General features: G+C 53.8%; 1 protein-coding gene across 1 annotated transcript in view; it reads left to right on the forward strand.

Annotated features, from left to right (window-relative positions):
• Window positions 1-1482: 1482 nt before the first annotated feature.
• Window positions 1483-23120, forward strand: part of VSTM2L (V-set and transmembrane domain containing 2 like) — a 38344-nt gene continuing 16706 nt past the window's right edge. Inside the window, exon 1 of the mRNA XM_043884596.1 lies at window positions 1483-1895. Within this exon, the coding sequence (XP_043740531.1) occupies window positions 1775-1895 (121 nt within the window). The 5' untranslated portion in view covers window positions 1483-1774. The remainder of the gene's footprint in view (window positions 1896-23120) is intronic.

Raw genomic sequence — 23120 nt, forward strand, 5'->3', positions numbered from 1 at the left:
CGCCGGTTCTGTGAATGCTGTCAGTTGCGTAGAAGCAGTATTCCTAAGTGCGCGACCCTTCAGGGTGCTGTCCATGGTTTCGAATAAACTGTATTGTTGCTGGAGAACAGAGGCCGCAACGGGTGTGTCGTCCGCCATATTGTTGGAAAGGGGTATGAGAGAACAAATTAAAGACGGGGGTGAGGAGGAAAGCTGTCCCTCGGGCTCTAACCTTATTCTCAAAATTGGGGTGATGTCCACAATGCTGGATCCACCTGTGTGTGGTCTGGAGAGGGCTGTGGGGCCTTCTCTAGCTCTGACTTCCATTCGGCGGGGGCGTGGGAGGCAATCAGAAGGTCTGTCCATGGTGCTGAACCCTCCCATCCAAGAGTCCGAAGAGGTGCGGTGGGTGAGGTTGAAAAGATGGGTGTCGGGGTGGACGCTGTCCTCCTCCGAGGTGCTGAAACCGCGGCGGGTAGGGCTATGCCCGGAACGATGCCTGATGAAGCACAAGGGATGAGAGTAGGAGAGATCCTGCCCGGGAGCCAGGAACTTGGCCCCAGACTCGCTGAGGTCCTCGGAGAAGCTCCGTCTCTGATTTAACGTGCTTAGTCTTCTTTTAAATGAAGCCACAGGTCCGCCTTATATCTGTACTGGAGGTCTGTCTCAACAGCCCCAGTAAAACAGTCAGAGGAGGAATCGGAGGATCTCCTAGGATTCCTGCTCCTGGAAATGAAAGTGGCTTCGTTCACCAACACCTCTAGGCCACTCTGTCCAAGGGAGGGAGCCCTACAGTCCAGAAGGGGGCGATCCAATCCACTGCACAAGGCCCAGCCTCTCTAGAAGGAGACCCAGCAACTGGCCTGCCTTACACCCACTACACGGACATGAAAACTGAGTCCCAGAGAGAGGGAAAACATCAGTAATAACTATTGAGCTCCTACCGCTAGGGCGGCATTTATGCTTAGCGCTTTACACACACGATTTTGCAAATCCTCACCAAGATCCCTGAATGCAGCTATTTATTCCCACTTCTCAGATGAAGACCTTGAAGCTCAGCCTGGGGTAGACACTCGGACACGATCACACTGCCTGCGGCAGGCAGGTCTAATTAACCAGGTCTCCTGTGCCTCAGCCCAGGTTTTCTTTCTACCTCCCCCTCCCCTCCACCCACCCACCCCCACCTGCCTCCCTGACCTCGGCACCGCCCAGCTAGCAAAGTTGAGGAATCCCTCTTGAGCGCGCTGGGTCTGGTCGATTGGTTTTCCTCTTTATCCCACTGGAGAGCATTTGAGTTCCTGGAACCAGTAGTGTTATGCTTTGCAGGAACCGGGTCCCTGGGGTGGCTTCCTCCATCCCATCTCGCCCCCACTTGCGCTCTCGGGCGGGGAGAAGTTGCGGGTACCACTTTAAAAATCCCAGCCTGGGCAAAACTTTGATGATAAATCAAGCGGCAGATCCCTCCGCCGCCGCCGCCGCCTCCTCTGGGCGGGCGGGGGGAGCGGGAGGGAGGGGGTGCGGCGGCACGGCGCCGAGCGGAGTGGCCTTCCGCGGAAGGGAAGAGTCCCGCAGTCGGAGGCGGCCGGCTGGGCGTGCGCTCGCTTCCCGCAGCCGGGGCTGGGCCGGAGCCGGGCGGGGGCCGGAACCGGGGCCCGACCGGGTTCTGCGGGCGAAGGGGCAGCAGCCGCAGCCGGGCAGCCAGGCCGCACCGGGCAGGGGCCGGAGGGCGCGAGGTCTGCGGTCTTCTGAGCCCCGATGTGAGGCGGCGGCGCCCCCTCCGGCCCGAGCGCGCACCATGGGGGCCCCGCTCGCCGTGGCGCTGGGCGCCCTCCACTACCTGGCACTTTTCCTGCAACTCGGCGGCGCCACGCGGCCCGCCGGCCACGCGCCCTGGGACAATCACATCTCCGGCCACGGTGAGTTGGGTCGCCGCCCCCGCGGACTTCCCCACTAAACCCCACCCTGGGCCGCGCGGCTCCAACTTGGCCGTCCTCGGGCTCGAACCCACGCCGCCGGTGGCGGGAGTCCGAGGGGGGGCGCCCCCTGCCGGGTCTGCGGACCGGCCCTGGCTCCCTGGCCACTCCTGCGGACGAGGGTGCACCTCGCGTGCCACCTCCATGCCACTCACGCGGAGGGCTCGTTTCCCACCCTCTACACTCGCGCGGACACATACACCTCCATGACCAGCCACGGACACACAGCCACACTCGCTGCTTTCTCACACAACTCCTATCCTCACACATCTCCAGACACCTTCTTGGATCGCCCTCACTTCTGTGCCCACTACACACACAGCAGGTGCAGCCAGAGGGCTCACACCCTGCCAGCTGGCACCCCAGTGCACAACTCTTGCCTGCCCGCCTTCCTGCAGACACACTGGCAAAATACACACACTTGTGAACACACTTTGCCCACCCACCCCTCTCTGCCCATCTGCCTTTCCCCTTTGTGGGTTTAACCTGGTAGCTGTCCTTGTCCCTTCCCTCTCTGCACCTGCCCCACTGGGAAGGGTCCTGGGGGACAGATGAGCCCGCTTCTTGAGAACTGGTAGTCTGGACTGCAGCCACCCCATCAGGTGGGTAGCATCTTGGGTTGGTGGGAGCCCCTCAAAGACGCTGGAATAGTTAGCATTGCTGCTTCCAGCCGGAGGCGTGGAAGGGGAAGAGGGAAGCCTGGAGCTTTTGTCTGCCTCTAGGGGTGGGCAGGAAGCCCCCTGCCATCCTTCTGTAGGGTCCCCTCTCATCCTCATCTTTGACCCCAGAGGACTAAAAGGTGGGACCTCTCAACTCAGCCTCCGTGGGAGCTGGGGAGCAAGTGAGCATTCCCAGCACTGGCTGCCAGAGTGTTAGAAGCTCCTTCCAGCCCCAGAGGAGCCCAAGTTGGCGGTAGAGTTGGACTGTCTGAGGCCAGCAGCTGCAGGGGCTCCCCCTTCCTCCGTGAAGTGGACTCCTTCTTGCATGAGGACCAGGGCATAGATGAAAATGGAGACGCTTCATCCATCCGTCTCTTCCCTACAAGGGTTTCTGAGCTGGTAGGGGAGGCTGCAGCACCCATGTTGGGCAGTGTATGCCCAGGACTGGGGACAGGTTTGCACAAAGGGCAGAGAACTGGATGATTTATTCTGATGGAAAAGAGTAAGGGCTATGGTGGTAGGAGATCAGAGAAGGCTTTGCTGGGGCGTGACGTATGAGTTGGAATTGCTTGGGAGAGTAAGCCCTTCTCAGGGTCTCTGCTTTTGAGGAACTATGACTCCTTACACCCTTCTTCCTGACCAGGTTAAATAGTAACTGCTCTGTGTACCATTTGCACACCTTTCTTATCCCTCATCTAATTTCTACCGACCTGGCTGGAGCAGTGGTAAAATAGGGGAAGGGTTATTTCGATCTTTAGTATACAGATGGGAAAACCAAGGCTCAGAGGTAAAGAGACTCGCCCAAGGTCACACAGTGAGTGAGTGGTTGAACCGAGACTGGCTGCAGAGTCGTCGGGCAAAGACAGTGCTTTTTCCAGGACAGTCATCTCCCTGTCAGGTTCCCTCCATTCAAGGGAAACTAGGGATTCCTCCTCCCGCTCCCCTCCTGGCTCCGCTCAGTTTCTTGGCACGGTTGGAACTCACACTAGGAGGGTGTTCCAAGGAAGGGCTTTCCTGAATTTTCGGTCCCGAGAGATACAAGGAGTGGTGCTCTGAGGTTTGCCACCATCCCATGCCTGGAGCTGTGGGTGCAGACACAGACCCCCAGGCTGTGGGTGCCTCTCTGTCATTCCTGAGGCCCCGAGGTGGCCCCTCATCGGGAAGCAGAGTTCGCCCCTGTGTGGCAGTCTCTGCCTGCCCCCTGGTGCCAGGCGTGCTTAGGGCACAGCTCTGCCCCGCTGGCTGTATTGTCCCCATCGCACCCTGGGGAGGTCCAGCAAGGGCCCAGAGGAGGGGTTGGATGGGAAGGACACAGCGCTGGCTGCAGGAGAGCCTGGCTTCTCTCCCTGACCCACCGTGCAGTTCTGAGTCACCCCTCTAGGGCTCTTTCTGTCCCTCAAGAAGCGAAGAGGCTGGACCACTCTGCAGGGTCCAGACTGCCGGCTCCCATCACTACCAGGTTCAAAGTCACAAAGTAGTTGATGCCAAGGAGCCCCCACCGCTGCCCCTCTGCCGGGCCAGACGCCCAACACCACAGGAAGGGCCCGGAGCCACTCACTTAATCACAAAAAGAAACTGTTATTAATGATAGTGAGACGCGGTGGATAAGTGGGTCATGTCTAATAAGCCGTTTGTGTTCAGGAGGAGAATACCAATTTGATAAAAGCTGTGTGTGCTGAAAAAGCCCAGAAATTGCTGTTTAGCAGATTGGAGCCCGATCGTTCCATTATTCCTGGGCTCTGCGTGTCCTCAGCTGATTCAGGAAATGTGCCTGGCTTGGGGAGGTGTCTTTGTGCCTCGGGTCGGGGTGGGAAGCTGGAAGTGGGGGCTCCCGGGGAGGAGTCCACTGACCCCAACCGCTTGGTGGCTGCTCTCCAGCTCAGTTTCAGCCCAGCCCAGCCCGGCCACCAGGCTAACGCCTTCCTCCCGCTCGCCCCGGGCTTGTCACAGGGAAAGCCCACAGTCATATGGGTCGGCAAGGACATCGGTCTCACTTCCCACCTCCTGGCTGCCTCCACTCAGCCCACTTCGCAGAGGGGATTTTAAAGGCATGAGGAGTGATGGGGAGGGAGTTGTCCCTGTCTCTTAGGGAGACAGCGGGAAACAGGAGGCGAGGGTGGTGATGGTCAGTATCTATGCTGAGTAGGTATTCAATGAATAGCAGCTAATTTGATTTTTTCTGATCAGATAGGGTTAGCTCATTGCCCTGAGCACAGCGCAGGTGGGAGGAAAGAGAGCTGGCATTTATGAACTTCCTCCGGTGTGGTAGGTGCTTCCAAACCCCTGACCAGTGTTTACTCACTAAGGCTGACACCCAGCATAGGAGGAAACAAAGGTTACAGAGGGCCAGTGACTTGCTCAAGGTCACTGAGTCTGTACAGAGAGCTGGGAGCGTGAGCCTACAATGAAAGTGTGTCTGGCATTTCCAAACCTGCCTCCCCCAGCACAGCTGTCAGGCAGGCTTGGCCAGTCGTGTGATGTAACTCCTTCCCCTGCCCGTCCCTACCCCAGGGACTGCCTTTCAGCTCCCCGGAGAACTGGGAAAGCAGTGGGTTCCACCAAGAGGAACCAGCAGCTCAGCAAGGTGATGAGATCTTGCTGAGGCCACGTGCAAGTTAGAAGCAGGAAGCTGGATTAGACTTCTTCTTCAGGACTCTTCCTAGATCTTATTCACAGTAGGGGTCTGGAAGGCAGGATCTTTTTAATTTTTTTGGCCGCACCACACACAGGATCCTAGTTCTCTGACCAGGGATCAAACACAGAGTCCTAACCGCTGGACCACCAGAGAAGTCCTCAGGAGGCAGGATCTTTAATGAGGATCTTTATGGATCTCCTGTGTTCCCGGCAACCAGGGAGTTTGTTAAAATACAGATTCATTGGCCAAAATGATTGTTGAGAGGACCCTGGAATCTGCATTTCAATAAGTTCCCCAGGCCTGGAGTCTTAGAGTCACTGCCTTAACTATTCACCCAACCTGATGAGACATGTATGGATGGGAAATTGCCTGGTGCCAGGGGCTGCTGGATTGCCAACGAGGAAGAGTCCCGCCTGGAATGGGTATGTGGACCCTCAGAGGAGCCCCAGGAAGCCCTTCACTGCAGCAAACATCCATCCTCCCGCCCTCGCCCTGACACACACACGCACACACACATACACACACCCCTAGGCCAGCACCTTCAATTATTAATACACCCCAATGCAGACAAGGATCCTGGCTTGGCCGGGCCTTTGTCCATTGAGTGATTCCCTGTCCTGAGGTTTTCTCTGTTGCCAGGAGGGTGCAGCGGGATGCTGGGAGGGGGTGGGGGCCGCCAGGCCATTTGGCAAACAGCCCGTGCACTGAAAAATGACCCTGGCTTTCTTGCGTTCCTTCCCGAACTGTTGGTATCTCCCCATCAATAAGCTGGCTAGTTTGGTGGTTGGGAGATGGAGAAAATTGAGTGCTGTCTCCCGAAGGTTATGATGTTAAAAATGTGTTCGCCGTTGTCTCGGGTGTTGGTGATTATTCTATCAATTACGCCCGTAAACACTCCGCCCTGGGCTGAGGGTTTCCTGGCCTCCTGTGGGGAATTGGCCCTCGCAAGCAGTTTTCCCCAAGTCCTTCACACCAATTGCTTTTGACACTTTGCCTATCAGCGGCTCCCTCAGCCTTTTCCCCAAGCAAGGGGAGCCGCAGGCGGCCAGCAGGACTGGGAATTCAACTCGCTGCCTCCGTGACAGCAGGCCTGTTGGGGGAAGTCTCTTGGTGACAAGTAAGTGGGCAGGGCCTGGGGTGTGGGGAGAGTGGTCCCCTCCCACCTGTCAGTCATCGGGGCAAGAGATGGAGCACTTGGAATGAATGAATCACTGAGGCTCAGGCCAAGCCAGCAGGGCCTTTGGGACCATCTTCTACCCATTTCACAAAGGGGAAAACCAAGGCCTTGGCCAAGAGAGCGTGCGCCCAGATTGCCTGGGAGGTTAGTGCTTGGCTTTGGGGATCCCCTGACCCACCTCTGTACAAAAAGAGAGTGAGGGGACTTCCCTGGTGGGCCAGTGGTTAAGATTCTGGGCTCCCAATGCAGAGGGCCTGAGTTCAGTCCCTGGTCAGGGAACTAGATCTCACTTGCTGCAACAAGAGTTTGTATGCCACAACCAAGGGTTTGCATGCTGCAACCAAGGGTTCACATGCTGCAACTCGGACCTGGCACAGCCAAATAAATAAATACTTAAAAAAAAAAAGAGAGAGTGAGAATTATACGGAAGCAAATGTATATCGTCATGTCAGGGTTTTAAATGGCATTGTTTCATTTGATCCTTATAAGAAGCCTAAGGGGAGGGGACTTCCCCTGGCCCAATTGTGTTCATGAGGAACCTGAGATTCCATGAGGTTAAAAGGGCTTGCCCAAGGTCACGCACCTAGCAAGTATTGGAGCCCAGACGGGGCCCAAGTTTGCAATGCTGTTGTGTGCCAGAGAGGAGGGAGAGGCCCTTGGCCCCGTGATGATGACCTCTACATTCCACACCCGAGCTGCGCAGCCGTGGACCTGGCCACCCCCAGGCCAGAACCTGTCTTGGTGACTTTCTAGCTTCTGTCATAGGTTGAGAAAATCAGATGGGTAAGGAGAGTGGATACGTGGTGTGAACGGTGACATCGGCACCCTTGGGAGAGGTAGGTGTCAGAAAGAAGGGAAAGGGGACGTGAAGCAAGCCCACCTCCTGGTGCTCAGCCATGACCTTGGACTTTAGGGACTGAACCAGTTGTTGAGGGCATTATGGGAAGAGTGTCTCAGCCCCAAGGGAGTTTGGGGCCAGCTGGGCACATGGGGACTGGCATCTGGGCACTCTCACCACCCTCACTGTAATGACCGGGGCTCCATGGTGGGAGCGGGCCAGAGTCCCTCATGTCGTGGTACCCACCACAACGCCCAGCCCAGGGAGACGGCAGGGAGTGATGGAGAGGGTGGCAAGGAGGTAGAAGTCTAAGGTCTGAATGTAAACTTCTGTTCATGCCAAGTCAGTGCATTTTAAACATTCACTTAATTTTAATTTCATAAGAAATCCATGTTATTAGTAGAAAAATCACAAAACCCAAACCCATTCCTCATCCTTACTGACCACGACATGGGCATCTAGGGTGAGTAAGGGTGATTTCCTCTTGCAGTGGGTAGACCCCCCAGGCCTAGCCCCTTGGGGTGCATATGAGATGCTTCAGCCCTGAGGGTAACGGGGTCCCAGGATATAGCCTCTTCTCCCAGCCCCAGTAGGATTCTTCCAATGGAAAAAGGAGCCATGGTCTCGCTAGGGGGATAAATCCACTCCTTTACCGGCTGGTGACCCCAGGATCGCTCTGGTACCTGCTGCTGTGGAGAAGGGAGGTGGGGCAGGGGGTGGGCAGAGGGGCTGCTGCTGCTCCAGGTCCCCCTGTCCACTGCTGTGTCCCCTCCCCTTCCTTGAAGCCAGCAGAGGACTCAGCTCCACCATCCCCTTCTTCAAGAAGACCCCTTCCAGCAAGATTGGGTCCTACCTGAGAGATGGTTTTAGGCAGAACACAGACAAACCTCTTACATTTTAATAGTTATGCATTTATTTTAATGTGGATTGGAAAAATATAACCAGCACATCAAAACTGCGATTTCACAGATATGATTGCTTAGAATGAGCCTAACAGGGATATTAAAACATAGTGAGTTCATTTATAGAAAAGCATGATGGACATAATAGTACAGGTGGTACACAGATGCATTCATGTATGGGGGTCACCATACTTGGGGGTGCTGGCCTGCAGGCCACCCCCTCCCACCTCATACTCCTATTCCTCACACTGGGAACTGCTGGCCTAACAGTTCCAAGATCATTCATTCATTCCTTTCTTCATTCAACAAATATCTTAATAGTTGAGAACCTACCATGGAGCAGGCTCTTTTAGCCACTGGGGATATACCAGTGAAGAAGACAGATAGGGCTCTTGCTCAGACAACTAAACTTGTAAAATATATGTAAGTGTAAATTGTGATGAGTTAAGGAGCAGGAATGATGTTCAGCCTGGAGAAGGGCACCCTCCTCCTGGAGAAGTGAAGGTACCAAGAGTGAGCTCCCCATCACAGGAGGTATGCAAGCTGAACCAGTTATTAGCTGGGGGTATCACAGAGGGGAAGCCTGCCTTCTTTCCCAAATAAGCAAAGACTGGTGACGTGGGCAGAAGCCAGAAGACAGTGGGTGTTAATGAGATGTGCCACCCAGCAGTTTAGTGGTGGGGCTGGGACAAGGGCTGAGCTGGGCAGGGCTCCCAACACTGAGGAGGCCCAGCCCCACACTGGGGACACGGTGGGGGTGGGGGCCTTCGCTGCTCCCAGTGTTGAGAGATTCCTTTATCATTTCCGCTCCCACTTAAAATGCCAGAATTGGGGCAGGGAGTCAAACCTGGGTTTTTATCCACCCTCCCCCTGCCTCCAGCTTCTGGGTGGCTTGGCAGGTCCTTGCCCCTCTCTGGGCCTCATTTTCCCACCTGAACAGCGCCGAGTTCTCCTAAGGTCTAAGCATCTGGAACACCTCCATCTGTATCCTCCCAAGTGCTGTCCTTTGTCCTCCAATCAACAGGTGAGGATGGAGCCGATGGTGGCCTGGCATTCCATCTGGCACCTGCCACTTAGCTCTCAGTGGCCTTGCAGGCTCTGAACCAAAACACCAGCCAGGGCTCACAGGGGATTTTCTCTGTGCCTACCCCTTCCCTACCTCCTCTCATCCAGTCCTTGCCTGTTCTGTGCAGAGGGCACTCCCATTTTATAGACGGAGCCACTGAGGCTTGCGGGGGTGGGCAGTGATGCGACTTGCCTGAGGACACGCAGATGTTGGATGGCTGAGCCGGGCTGGAGCCCAGCTTGCAGCTCTTAACCCGCTCATCTGTCCTCTGCTGGTTGCCAAACCAGCTGGGCTTGTGGGCCAGTGTTTTGTTCCACAGCGCGCCCTGGATTCATGGGATTCTGTCAAGGCCCGTGATGCCAAAAGGCTGAGAAGGCCCATTCTGGCTGAAAGAGCCCAGGGCTGAGAGTCTAGGGTCCTGGATCCAAGTCTGGCATCATCAGTGGGGAGCGGTGGGAGTAGGGTCACGCCTGCCTGGATCCCACGGGGGCTGCTGTCTTTGTCTGAGCCTGAGTCTGGAGTGAACGCTCGGGTATTTGCTCATGTGTGACTGGAGGAGCTGTGGCAGTGTGGAGGAAGGGGCCTGGGTGGTCCTTGATCGGACTGGCCTAAGGGCCCAGGCAGGTGCCCTCTGCCTTTGCATCAGGTCCGGCCTCCCCAGCCCCCTCCAGGCAGGTGCCCTTGGGATGTGAGGTGTGGAGGCTCTGGGAGCATCTGGAAGGTTAGAGCTGGAGCCAAGAGGCCTCGCTCAGAGCCATCAATTAGGGGCCTGGCAGTGCCCCTCGGTGCCACATGCTCCCCTGCTTCCCTTCCTCCGGATCTCTTTCTATGGGTTTGTCTGTCTGTCTCTCTTTCGATCTCTATCTGCATCTTTCCATCTCTCTCCATCTTTCTTTGTCCCTTTCCCTGTGTCTGCTCCATCTCCTTCCTCTCTCTTCTCATCTCTCCCACCTCAGTCTGCCCTTTCTCTCTGTCTCTCTGCACACACACACACACACACACACACACACTCCTCTCTTCAGGTGACATCTCCGGCTTACATGTGCACGGATTCTGTGTATCACAGTGACACCCACACAGAGCAGGCACCCAGGAAATGCCGGCTGAATGAACAAAATGAATAAACGAGTGAATGACCACACGGGGAAGCTACAAGGGGCACTGGACCTGGTCTAGACTAATGGTTCCTAATTTTTTTGGAGGGCACGATCCTCTTGAGAATTGGACTGGTTGGTGAAAACTGGGTTGTTTCCTCAGGAAAATACCACATGGTTTGGTCCAGTGTCAGGGGGCTTGTTGAGGACCCCCAAAGCTCCCTTGTGGACCTCAGGGGAAGCAGCCTTCATGTCACGGGGCAGGGGGTGGGGGGTGACTGAGGTTCCAGGCTGGCCCCAGGACACAGGGCTGGTGTGAAGCAGAGCCAGGCTCTGGAGTCTTTCCCCTACCCCCGGGACTGTTCTCGTTGTGACCTGAGGTGGCCTCGGAAGAAGCTTCAGTTCCTTTCCCCGGCAGCTCCTTGGTGAGTGTCTGCAGAAGTGAGTTTAGGGAGACATAATGGAGGACATTCAGCCATAGGTGAGAGCCACAGAAAGGGCAGGTGAGCCACAGAGGAGGGAGATCTCCGGGGGGTTCCCAGCAAGAGTGGTTGCTGTGTCCTGGTGCAGTCAGGGAAGACCTCCTGGGGGCGGTGGGCACCTTGCCTGCGTCCAGGGACCATCAGGGCTGAGAGGAGAATCTGGTGATCGGCAGGGAGCCCTGCCCAGCTGTCTGGGTCTGGCAGGGGCTTCATTTGGAGGGGCCTGCTGGCGTACCCGGAAAAGCAGGCCGTGGCTGGAGGTGCTGAGAATAGGCTGGGGAGGGTTGGTTTTGATCCCCAGGGCAGAGGCAGGCCTGGAGGATCTCTGGGTGGTGAAGGCACAAGGCGTGGCTGGCCCTGCAGGTTGAAGTGGGGGCCTTAAATAGGCCTTGGAGGCTGGAGGGGCTAATGGAGGAGGAGAGGCTGTTTGTGGGGAGAGGGGCTGAGTTTCTGGGCTCATAGGATGCTGGAGCTGGTTTTTAAGTGCCCAGGGATTGATGGGAATATGGGCTTGAAAGGAGAGGGGAGCCGGGTGTCTGGTGTGTGTGCACGTGTGTGTGTGTGTGTGTGTGCGCGCGCGCACGCGTGTGTAGAAGTACGCTGGCTTCCATTCTTGAACACACGAGCTCCTTCCTCCTCAGAACCTTTTCCCGAGTGATTTTCTCCTCTTGGCGGGCTCTCTTCCTTCCCCTCCTGCCTTGCGGTTCTCTCTGCTTCACGGAGAGGCCCGTGACCTCCTGTCAGCGCCCCATCACGGTCACCCTGGCAGGCACCCCAGATACCCATCAACACGCTCGTCTTGCCCAGGAGGAAACGGGGGGTGGCTTAGATGTTGGGGCCTCACACTGAGTTCAAAGCAAGGGATCGGAGCCCCAAACTTTGCTGTCCCCTGCCTGGCATGTTAAGGGTGTCTCTTGGGCTGAGGGGAATCTTAACTGCACCCCCCTTTCTCAGAAACCTCAGGCTTGGTTCCTGGCTGAGGGTGGGGAGGGAGAGAGCAGGCGGCAGGGTGTCTGTTTTGCTTTGTGAGGTTTTAAAAAAATCATTTCCGACCTTAGAGGCGGCAGCAATTACAGCTGGCTCGCTGGGGAGCTGTTTGCCGCCTGTCATCGGCCCCAGGAAAGGGTCCCTAATGGAGGCCCGGTGGCCAGAGCACATGGTGGTGGAAATAGTGCTCACAGCAAAGCCACGCTAATGGTCTCGGGCAGGCAGACGAGAGGGAGGGGCGGACAGGCTGGCTGATGGCAGGGCTCTCGGGGCAGGGCCCAGAGACTCAGCAGCTGGTCTCCTCATGTTCCCCAGAGACCGCAGCAGTGGTCACTGAACTCCACGTAGGCACTGGGTGCCCCCAACCCCATCCCAGCTCTGCTGCTTTCTATTAAATCCCCTCCCAGGCAGAGAGAACAGTAAGTGCAAAGGCCCTGGGGTAGGGCAGAACCCTTCAGCTAGGGCTTATTTGCTTCTAGAATAGTCACTGGGCTTAAAAGCCTTCCCTAAAGGCCAGTCTTCCAGGTGAGGGAAAAGGAGGTGGGAGCCTTTGGGAGGCGGGGCTGGAGCAAGACCCCCCGCCCTGCCAGAGAGGCAGCATGAATAGCAGCCGCCGGGACAATGCTCTGTGCAGCCTGCCGTGTGCCAGACATTTACAGGTATGTGTGATCCCCTCGAGTCCCCACAATACCCATTTTACAGATGAGGAAACGGGTTCAGAGTTTGGCTGACCTCTGGGAAGTAGAGTTGGGTTTCAAATCCAGGTCAGCTCGATTCCAGAGCCCACGTGTTTACTGCTACAGTCTTGGATTTCTCAGACACAGTTGGGCAGTTAGGAGGGACTGGGGTGGGGGCAGGAACTGGGTCCCTGGGGGAGCTGGGTTTGACTAGGCCAGTGCCGGCGGAGAGGGGGTGGAGGAGGCGGCAGCATAGCCACTCTGCTCTCTGCCCCTGCCTTGTGGGCATCCCCAGAAGCTCTGCTCTGAAGCGTCCCTGGGCGCGCTGCCTCAGCCTCTGTCTGCACCTGGCTTTCAGGTGCCCCCGTCTCTGCCGCTCTCTTGCTCTGTCCTGCATGGTCCCGGCCTCCCTCGCTCCACTCTGGGTGCTTCCAGACTTTTCTTTCCCCTTCTTGGTGGATCTGGGGAAGCTTCTCTCTGGGGTTCTGGGGTAACCTCTCATTCTATGGCTGATGCAGCCTCCCTGTGCTTCCTCCATCCACACCCCCTGCAATCTGTGACAATCCTTGAGGATGGGTACGCACCTGGACTTTGAGCTCAGACCCCGGGGCTCAAATCCTGGCCCCTCCTCCCCCGCCAACCTCTCTGAGCCTCACTAGTCATCAGTGCAGTGGGTGGCTCACCACCCCCCGCCCCGGCTTTGCAGGATGTGCAGGTGAGCTTGAAAAGAAAGGGTACCCGCGCAGCCATCAGCCTTCATCCCATCCCTGGCTCCATGAACATCCCCACACTTGGTTTCTCCCTCCCAAGCCCTTTGATCCCCTGTGGCCTAGATGTGTGGGAAGAGGAGGCGGGAATTCCATTGGGGAAACCTGCTCAACTTCCACAATCCTGCAAGTGCCAGAACATTTCCACTCTCCTGAAATCTCCCCAGATTTGTAATTCCACGGCTGTCTCCTTCAATATGCGCTGGTGGCCTTGGGAGGCACCCCGCCCCCAGCCTGCCAGCCCTGCTGCGTGGGGGCTGCCTGGTAGGGGGCCTGGGCAAGTCCCCACCCTCTCTGTGCCTCAGTTTCTTCATCTGAAGAAGAGGAGGGTGACAGTGGCTGCTTCCCAGGTTGTGCTAGGGATTCTGTGAGATATTTCATTAAAGAAACAACTGTATAAAAAGGAATGAAATCTGATAATATGCTACAATGTGGACGAACCTCAAAAACATTATGCTTAGTGAAAAAAGCATGTCCCCAAAGACCACATATTCTATTATTCCGTTTATGTGAAATATCCAGAATAGGCAAATCCATAGAGACAGAAGGCAGATTGGTGGTTGCCAGGGCCTGGGGGAAGGGAGAGTGACTGCTTAGTGGGAGGATGAAAATGTTTTGGGACTAAATAGACATGGTAGTCGCACAACTTGGTGACTGTACTCAATGCCCTTGACTTGTACACTTTAACATGGTTAATTTTATGTTATGTGAATTTCACTTCAATTACCACTAAATAAATAAATAAAAAGGAAACACTTTTATAAGCACATACTTGGAGTCAGACACTTTATAAAAATGCTAATGGATTTAATCCTTACAACAAGGGCATGGATGTAAACAATAGCTGATTCCCTTTGCTGTATACAGAAACTAACCACATTAGCAACTACAAGAAAAATTAATTTAAAAAAAACCTTACATCAGCCTCTGAAGTGGTTGTTATTATTTTCCCCATTTTACAGATGGGGAAACCGAGGCACATTAAGTGTTAGCAGTTTGAATTGTTATTGGGTGGGCAATCAGCTGGGGCTGGGCAGGGACCCCACCTAGGTCAATGTGCTTATGTGTCCCTAAAACTCAGCAGTGAGTGGATGTTGAGGCCCTACTGTGTCCAGAACACCGAAACAGGCTCTTCACCTGCACAGTTCATGTAATCCTCAAAATAAGCCTTTAACCAATGACACACATGGGAACTGAAGCCCAGAGAAGTGAAGCGACTTATACGGTGTCACACAGCAAGAAAGAGTGGAGCCACATGTTAGGGAGAGGGGCTGGTGTGGAATAATACAGGCTCTGGAGTTTCCTGGAACTTGGGTTCACATCCTTGCCCTACCATTACTGGATCTGTGCCCTGTGATACACAGTCCTTTGTTCCCAAGTGTTAGATTTTTTAATCTGTGAAAAACCGTAAGATTGTTGTGAGGATTGTGGATCATGCCCTGCATTGGGCTTGGACTCGTGAAAAGGGCTCTGTGGTATGGATGAAAAGGCATCTAGATCTGTAAATCCTGGACTTCACCTGTCCCCAGTCCCTCTTTTTCCTCTGAGTCCTCTGCCCCTTTTCCCAACACATTCACCCTCCAGTGCACAGAGCATGGTCTGAAGAGCCTGAGGCTGCAGAGATGAAGGCAGCCTCCGATTGGATGGGATGGAGGTCCTTGACAAGGGGTTCGCCTCGTGCTGGAGAGTAAACAGCTCCCCACCAAGGGCAACATTTCTTTGATGTCTCCCGTTTCATCCAAAATGCATGAGTTCTGTATTCCATGCCATAATATATTCATGTTTGTTTTAATACAAAAGTAATGTTCTTTTCCCATTTGTGGGGGCAGCAGAGGGATGGGAAGGAAACTGATGCCTCAGAAAGTCACTTCCAAAGCTTCAGTACAGCCAGAAGGGAGCCCTCCATTCCTTTCTTTGGTCATTCATCCTACTAGCACGCATTCAGGCCTCCTCATTCCTGAAATTGATGTTAGTCCTCCCCACATGCAAGACACAGGGAACCTTCTGGCAAATCAGACAGGATGCTGCCCCATATAGGTGAGTGGGAAAGCTTTCAGGTCTATGGGCCAGAGAGAACAAGATCTCGGAGGTGCCAACTAAAGATGAATCGTGGGACTGGGCCAGTGGCCAAGGCAGCCAGAGCCGGTGACAGTGGGGGAGGTGACTGCCCACTGATGGGCACACGTCAGCTGGACCTGCGTCCCAAGCCAGTCTGATCAAGAAGAAAGTGTCTTCCTGGTGCCACTCTGAATTTAACACCTAACTCTCACCCATCTCCCCTGTTAATGAGAGGAAATAGGGACGGAGGCTCGTAGCCTTCAGCAGGCAACCTTCCCTGGCTAGAATTTACGAACGCTGTTTGGTTTTCATAGTGTTTATTTTTACTGTTACCCTCTCTTTATGGCAAGTGATGCTGATTTTCCATTTATGGCAGTAATAAAAGTCTCCTTTTAAGCGAAATTTATTTAAGTGAAAAAGAGAAAGATGCTTTGAAAATAAATATTAAGTAAATAATAGTGCAGGTGATACAGGGATCCTGCAGAAATGGTAAAGTGGTCGCCAAAAGGTTGGACTTGCAAAACTCTCTTTCCTATGCCCTTTCTGGTCCCTGAGCACCCTGGCTGTGCAAATCCCATCAGTGTTCAAGTCCAACCCTGTCCCGTTTTCCCGGAAGCTTTCCTCTTCGAGGACGTGTGCCTCCATCCAGAGCTTCTGCATACACTTGTGTGCCACACGTCTCTGCAGAGCACTAGGATTCCTGGCTCTGTGAATGGTGCACACCCTGAACAACCGTACATGCCGACCCAGGCTCAGTCCCACCTCTAGTTACCCAGTCCCAACAATAGTTACTGGTCTGTGTGTTTGTAGCTCCTGCAGAATGTGTGCCTCTTGAGGATCAGGGCCTGGCCTGAGCATCTTGGGAAGCCCAGCACAGGGACTGGCCCAGTGTAGACATCCGTGAATGCTGATCTCTCATTTCTTCTGCAGGGAGGACTTGAGTCCCTACCACATGCCCAGGCCCCCATCATCCCAAGAAGGCACACTCAGTTCCTCAAATTTTTGTACAAAATGCACTCCTTGTCACTTCTTTTTATTATCATTATTTATTTTGTTGGTTGCACCGGGTCTTAGTTGCAGCACTCGGGATCTTTTCATTGATGCATGTGAGATCTAGTCCCCGAGCAAGGATTGAACCCGGGCCCCCTGCATTGGGAGCATGAACTCTTAGCCACTGGATCACCAGGAAAGTTCCCTCCTCTTCACTTCTTGAGAAGAGGACACCTGTCCACTCCAAGATGAAACAGCCTCCATGACCTCGATCCCTCTTGCTGCGGGCTACCTGCCCTCCCAGGAGGAAACAGGGAACCCTTGGGTGTCCCCCCACCCCGGGCCCATCCCAGAGCAGACACCAGGCACCCATCCCCACCAGGCTTCTCATTCCCTGGAGGCTTTTTCATTCCACTTCTTTAGGTTTTCCTCTTATGGACATTTTACATGCCCTGATTTCAGGAGTTCTGTGAGAGTCTCATGTGAGATGGAGCTTCCCAAACAACACTCCCTCCACAGTTCTTTTCCCTGTTCTGCCTCCCAGCTGGGAGTTCAGGAGGCTCTGGGCTTTTCTGACCCCATGTCACACACCCTTTCGGCCCCAGCACTCTGCTGAGCTGGTCACAGAGCAGGCTTTCTGGAAATGTCCCCCAGTGACTCTCACTTTCTAGAGCTGCAAGAGGAGAGTGGGTGAAAGAGGACTCAAGTTTGGGTTGGGAAATTCCACAGTCAGCCTTGGGATTGAAATCTGACTTTGCCTCCCTAGGCATGGAGCCTGAGTGGCTCCCTCTGTGAGCAGGGACTGATAGTAAATAGCATCAAGCAGCTCAGTCAGTAAAGCATCTGCCTGCAATGTGGGGACCAGGGTTCAATTCCTGAATCAGAAAGTTCCCCAGAGAAAGAAACGGCAACCCACTCCAGTATTCTTGCCTGGAGAATCCCATGGACAGAGGAGCCTGGCAGGCTATATAGTTCATGGGATCACAAGAGTCAGACATGACTTAGTGCTATCTTTCTTTCCTTTTTCTGTGGGAGGATGAAGTGGGGTCCTGTTTAGAGTGTCTGCCACATAGAGAGGTTCCCTTCAACACTGGGGCAGGGGACTGTCCCCAATGGCCCCCAGGTTCTCTGAGCCTCAGTTTCCCCGCTTGTAATAAAGAGACAGTGACCCCTGCCCAGCAGGTTGCTGTGAGGATTATTGGGAACACGCATCTCAACTTTCTGGCTCCTTGTGGGCCTCCAGTCAGAAGGTCACCCTGCAAGGTTGATGGCGCTGATCCTTGGGCTTCAAGGGCAGGTGAGCTGTGGGCCCTTCTTGGAGCTTCAGCTTTTCTTTATTGCCCTGTTCACCCTTGGTCACATTTCACATGGCAACTTGATGCATCATCATGGGGAGCCTCCAGCTTGCCTGTCAGCTTGCTGGGAAGCCCCTTGGCTGAACCCAGTGGGCCAGACTGGACTTGGGCATTGGTGGTTGTGAGGGCCAGTGGGAGGTAGGGTGGGTCTGTGGGGGCCCGACTCGGGACCTCCCTGGCTGCCTGTGTCCATACATCTGCACTTGTGGGTGCTGTCCCCCCAGACTCTAATCTGGCACATAGCAGACGCCCAGTAAATGGTGGGTGGGTGAATGACGGGATGAATGAATGAATGGATGATGTCTCCATCTCGTTTTTTTCTTTCAAGTTTCTAACTTAAGTCTCTTAAGTTTTTGTCTAACCTTCCTTCATTCAGCACATGCCCAGCAGTACTGCCTGCGTGCCTCCTCTATCTTGGGCAATATGGAGCCCTGCCCTGGGGGAGCTTCCAGTTTGGGGGAGACACAGACACCCTGATTAATACCTGCCATATAACACAGGCCAGTGGGGCAGCGAATGGAGGACTCAGAGACCATTGGGGGCACCAAGGAGGGTTTCTGCCCTAGTCCAGGGAGAGAGGGCGTCTCCAGGCAGAGGGCCCTTATGAGTAGGGATTCCAGGAACCGTGCAAGGCTGCGCCCCGAGGGAGATACACACACACATGGCCCAAGGGCAGGAGGGGCTGAACTGGGTTCTGGGCGGGGCCAGAGCTAAAGGCTTCGGATGCTCAACCTGGGAGTCTGACTTTGACCCTGAGAGCTGGCAGTTTCTCAGTGGGGCATCCCAAGCATGAGTACCTTCAGGAGCTCCCTGCTGATCCTCCAGGGCAGGGAGGATGGGATCCTTTCTCGGTCTTTAACCAGAGCTGCTGCGTATGTTTTGTGTGACAGCAGAGTGTTCTGCTGTTGAACAACCACTATGTGTCTGGCATCATTCTAGCAGGCAGGGTGCAGCAGTAAACAAAACAGACCAAAATCTCCTGCCTTTGAGTAGCTTACACCCTGGGTGGAAGAGGGACAGTACATGAGAGACGTTAAGTGAGAATATAATATATTAGTAAGCAGTAAGGAAAAATATGAGGGAGACGTGGACAGGGAAGATACAAGAGATGACATTTGAGCAAAGATGAAAAAAGTGAGAGGCCCCCATGGAAATGGGGGGCAGAGGGAGCATTCTAGACACTAGTGCAGGGAAATTTTTGTTGATAAAAACCATGTGGCAGAGCTGGGAAGCCACAGGAAGTGGGTTTGTTTTGTTTTGTTTTTTTTTTAAAACAATTGTAAGATATTCATAATGTAAAATTTACCATTTCAACTATTTCTAAGTGTACAGTTCAGTGGCATCAAATATATTCAGATTACTGTGACCATCACCACTATCCACTTACGTAAATGTTTCATCATCCCAAAGTGAAACTCTATAGCCATTCAACAGTGACGTCCCCAGCCTGCCTCCCCCAGCTCCAACAGCCACCATTCTGCTTTCTGTCTCTATGAGTCTGACTACTCTAGAAATCTCATAGAAGTGGAATCATACAGTATTTATCTTTTTGTGACTGGCTTATTTCACTTAGCCTAATGTCCTCAGGGTTCTTCCATGTTGGAGCAGATGTCAGAATCTCCTTTTTTAAGACTATAATATTCCATTGTATGGAGGGACCACATCCTGCTTATCCATTTATCACTGAAGGTTTTAAGCAAGCAGCGACTCAAGACTCAACTCGGTATTTCCCGGAAAGAGATTGGACCCGGGACAGAGATGACCTCGGGACCCCAGGGTCCACACTGGTTCTCTCTGTTCTGCCCGCTTTGTCTCTCTTTAGCTCCAGATCTGCCTTGGTTCCCCTGACAAGGAGCTGCCCCTGCCACCAGTCTCCCAGGGGAATATTAGCTTCAGCAAAGATTGATGGGTGGGCTGGGGCCAGTCTCTGCAGGCTTCCTGGAAGAGGAACTTCTTCCAGTCCAGTAACCTGGAGACTGGAAAGGCAGAAAGGATTGTGAGAGGGAGACCTGGGGCTGGACCAGAGTGTCTGGGATGAGGAACTTGAGCTCAGAGATGGAGGGACATGGGGACTGGGCTAGGGTTGCCTTGGTCAACACACCTCCTTGGGACCTGCGTGAATCCCCCTGGCTTGGCAGGGATGACTGTTGGGAGCAAATGAGGAAGGAGAGTACAGGCCTGATGGATGAGGGATGTCATGGTCCAGGTGTGAGTGAAATACAGATGTTGCCTCCACTGCATAATCTGATGAAGCTACAAGGAAGCATCTTTAAACATCTTCCTGGAGATGGTAGGATTTTGAGCTAGAAACTGAGAGAAGGGAGTGCTTTTTCTTGAGCACCTACTATGTGCCAGGCATAAGGCATATGTTGCCTTGTGCAACTCTCTCTATCCTCTTATTCTTCCCTTTTTTCAGCTAAAGAAACTGAAGCTCAGAGAGGTAAAGGGGCTTGTCCAGGTCGCACAGCTAGGGACTCAAGGAAACAGGATTCAGATCCACGCCAGAGGCCAAGCGCTAGATGTTTGTACTGAACTCAAGGAAACAGGATTCAGAGCCATGCCAGAGGCCAAACGCTAGATGTTTGTACTGAACCGGGCATGAAAGGTTAGGAAGGAGGTCAGAGTCCCGCTCTTTAAGGGCGGGTGAGATCTTCCAAATCATCTCCTGCCTTTTCCAGAAGCCAAACTCAGTGACTCCGGCTGTAGCCACAAGCTGTTTCCTGCAGATGATGCCCGATAACCAGGCCTGGGGTTAATTAATACATTGCTCCCCCAATTAAAAGCAGAAAGGAAGGAGATGTTGCATTCAATCAAGCCCCTTTCTCCTTCTCCTGCAGAATCCTAATTTGTGGACAGTGGTTTTAATTGTCTTCCCAGTGAGCCCAGCCCTGCTCAGGGCCCTGGGGCTGGAGAGGACAATAATATCCTTCTCAAACATCTATAATTATATCAGCCTCCCTGGCTGGGAGGAGTTATCTGAACAGGGAGGGGTGGGAGGAAGTCAAAGAGGAAAAAGGATTTGAACATCCCAAACTCAGCAAGGATGCTGACATGGAGGTGGGGGAGGGGTCTGAGAGGCTAGAGGGAAGGAAGCGGCGGGGTGAGGGACTGGGAAGAGGGTTATAGGAGCATGGTCTAGAAGTTATGGGCTGCCACTCTGGAGTCCTCTAGAGCTGGGTTCATACATAACCACTGACTCTGGGGCCTTGGGCAAGTCACTTAACCCTTCTGAGCCTCAGTTTCCCCATCTGAAAAATGGGGATGATAATGATCACACTTCCCCCCCGTAGCATCCTGATGGGAGCATGAGAAAAGGTGTGTAAAGAGCTTGGCAGAGGGCTTTGTTAGAGACGATGATCTCTAACAAATATGGAATACTAACAAGCACTCCATATTTGTCAGAGATCATCATCGTCATCATCAAAATTAAGGTGGATCACCTTCTGGTCTCTGGTGCTGATGCTGAGTCCTCATCACAGAATTAGCAGAGGGAGCAAGAACCTCTTGACAACTAGAGCCGCCCACCTTCAGTGGAGGCAGGAGGAGCTGAGCTCCCCGTCTCTGGAGGTGTGCAAATGGGACACAGAAGAATGGAATCTGGTGGCTGAACTTGACCTGATAATTCAGACCAAATTCTGATGGGAGCTGATGGACCCCCAGGGTCTTGGTCACGCCTGCTGGTCAGACCCTAAGCTCAAAATCCAGCTCTGTGTGTATCTTGGACAAATGATGTCATCTTTCTGAGCCTCACTTTCCTCATCTGTCAAATGGGAGTGAGTGGATTAGAAACTGTTAGAGACAATGTCAGCATCATGCTAGTAGATGCCCCTTAAAAGGTGTGATTTTTATTATTATTTTTTTTAACAAAGCTCCCTGAGTTTCCCCTCCTCCCTCCTTGGTTCACACTATCCTTCCCTACCTCTGCTTATTGGTATTCACCCCTCCTTCAGGGTGCAGCTGAAGGGCCAGGTCACCTCCTCTTCCCCCAGAGTCCCCTCCTCCCCCAAGTGGAAGGGACCCCTCCCCTTCCCAGTGCCCAGGACCTGGCTCCCTTGGGTTTGTTTGAGCTGGTGGGGGTCTCATACTGTGAGGACTAACCCTATTGTATAGAGGAGCTAACCGAGGCTCAGAGAGGGGGAGAAATTTTCCCAAGGTCACACAGCAAGTCTGATGGCAGAAACAGGCTCAGTCCCTCCTCCCCGGCTCCAAGTCCTGGCACTCACCTGCATGTGGCTTCTCCCTTCAGGAAGGGGGCTCTCTGGGGTGGGGCCCAAACAAACCCTCATGTTGCTGCCTCTGGAATATGGAGACTCAGATATGCCATCAAACGCCTAGAGCCTCAGCTTCCCTACTTGGCCTGAGAACGCATTGCCCCCTTCATCACGGAGGATGGAGCCAATGGGCTCCTGAGGGGGCCTCCTTCAACCCACCCAACACTGTGCCTCCTGGCAGGGTCTGAGAGGATCAGAGAGAAAGAAAGCGAGGGACCAGAGCCCCCTGGGGAGAAGGAGAGCCGGTGGCTGAACCTACAGCCAACTCTCCTGGCTCACAGGAGTTCTTAGAGCAGATTCTCCCTCCATCCTCCCAGCCAGGGCCCCTCCCCACTTGGGCTCAGGACTACCTGGCCCACCTGGGGCTGGTGGGGGTGGTGGGGAGCAGCACCTCCTCTGGGAAGCCTCCTTTGATTGCCTCAGGCTGGGTGAAATGCCTCCTCGGTACCACCCTAGGCCTTTACACTCAGAATAAAACAGACTCCCCACCTGGCCCCACAGGAAGGCTCCTCCTCAGGACTTTCCAGAACAAGGTTGGCCACTGGGGACTGTTCCTTTTTAAGAAAGAGTCCTACCACCCAAAAGAGTTTGAGTTCTGTGGGAAAGAGCACATGGCCTTGGGAATCAGACAGTGCATGTGTGCAAGTGTGCTAAGTCTTTTCAGTCATGTCCGACTCCATGCAACCCCATGGACTGTAGCCCACCAGGCTCCTCTATCCATGGGATTCTCCAGGCAAGGATACTAGAGTGGGTTGCCAGGCCCTCCTCCAGGGAATCTTCCCGACCCAGGGATCGAACCCATGTCTTGTGTCTCCTGCATCGGCAGGCGGGTTCCTTAACCACTAACATCACCTGGGAAGCCTGACCTGGGTTCAAATCCAGGCTCCACTGTGTGACCTTGGAAGGGTTACTGCCCTACGCTGGGTCTGGGCTGCCTCCTCTGAGCAGTGGGGAGCTGAGGCTGGCAGAGTCACCACCTGCCAGGACGCCTGCCGTACATGACAACTGACCACTGGGAAGGTGCCTGGCCTAAATTGAGATGTGCTGTAATCATGTAAAATACATGCTGGATTTCCAAGACTTAGCACAAAAAAGAATGTAAAATTTCTCATGAATAATTTTATACATGTTGAAATAATTTTTTGATATCTTGGGTTAAATAAAATAAATGATTAAAATTAATTTCACCTCTTAAAAAAAATTTTTTTTT

Source organism: Cervus elaphus, chromosome 23, assembly GCF_910594005.1.
Source record: "Cervus elaphus chromosome 23, mCerEla1.1, whole genome shotgun sequence".
Taxonomy (NCBI): domain Eukaryota; kingdom Metazoa; phylum Chordata; class Mammalia; order Artiodactyla; family Cervidae; genus Cervus; species Cervus elaphus.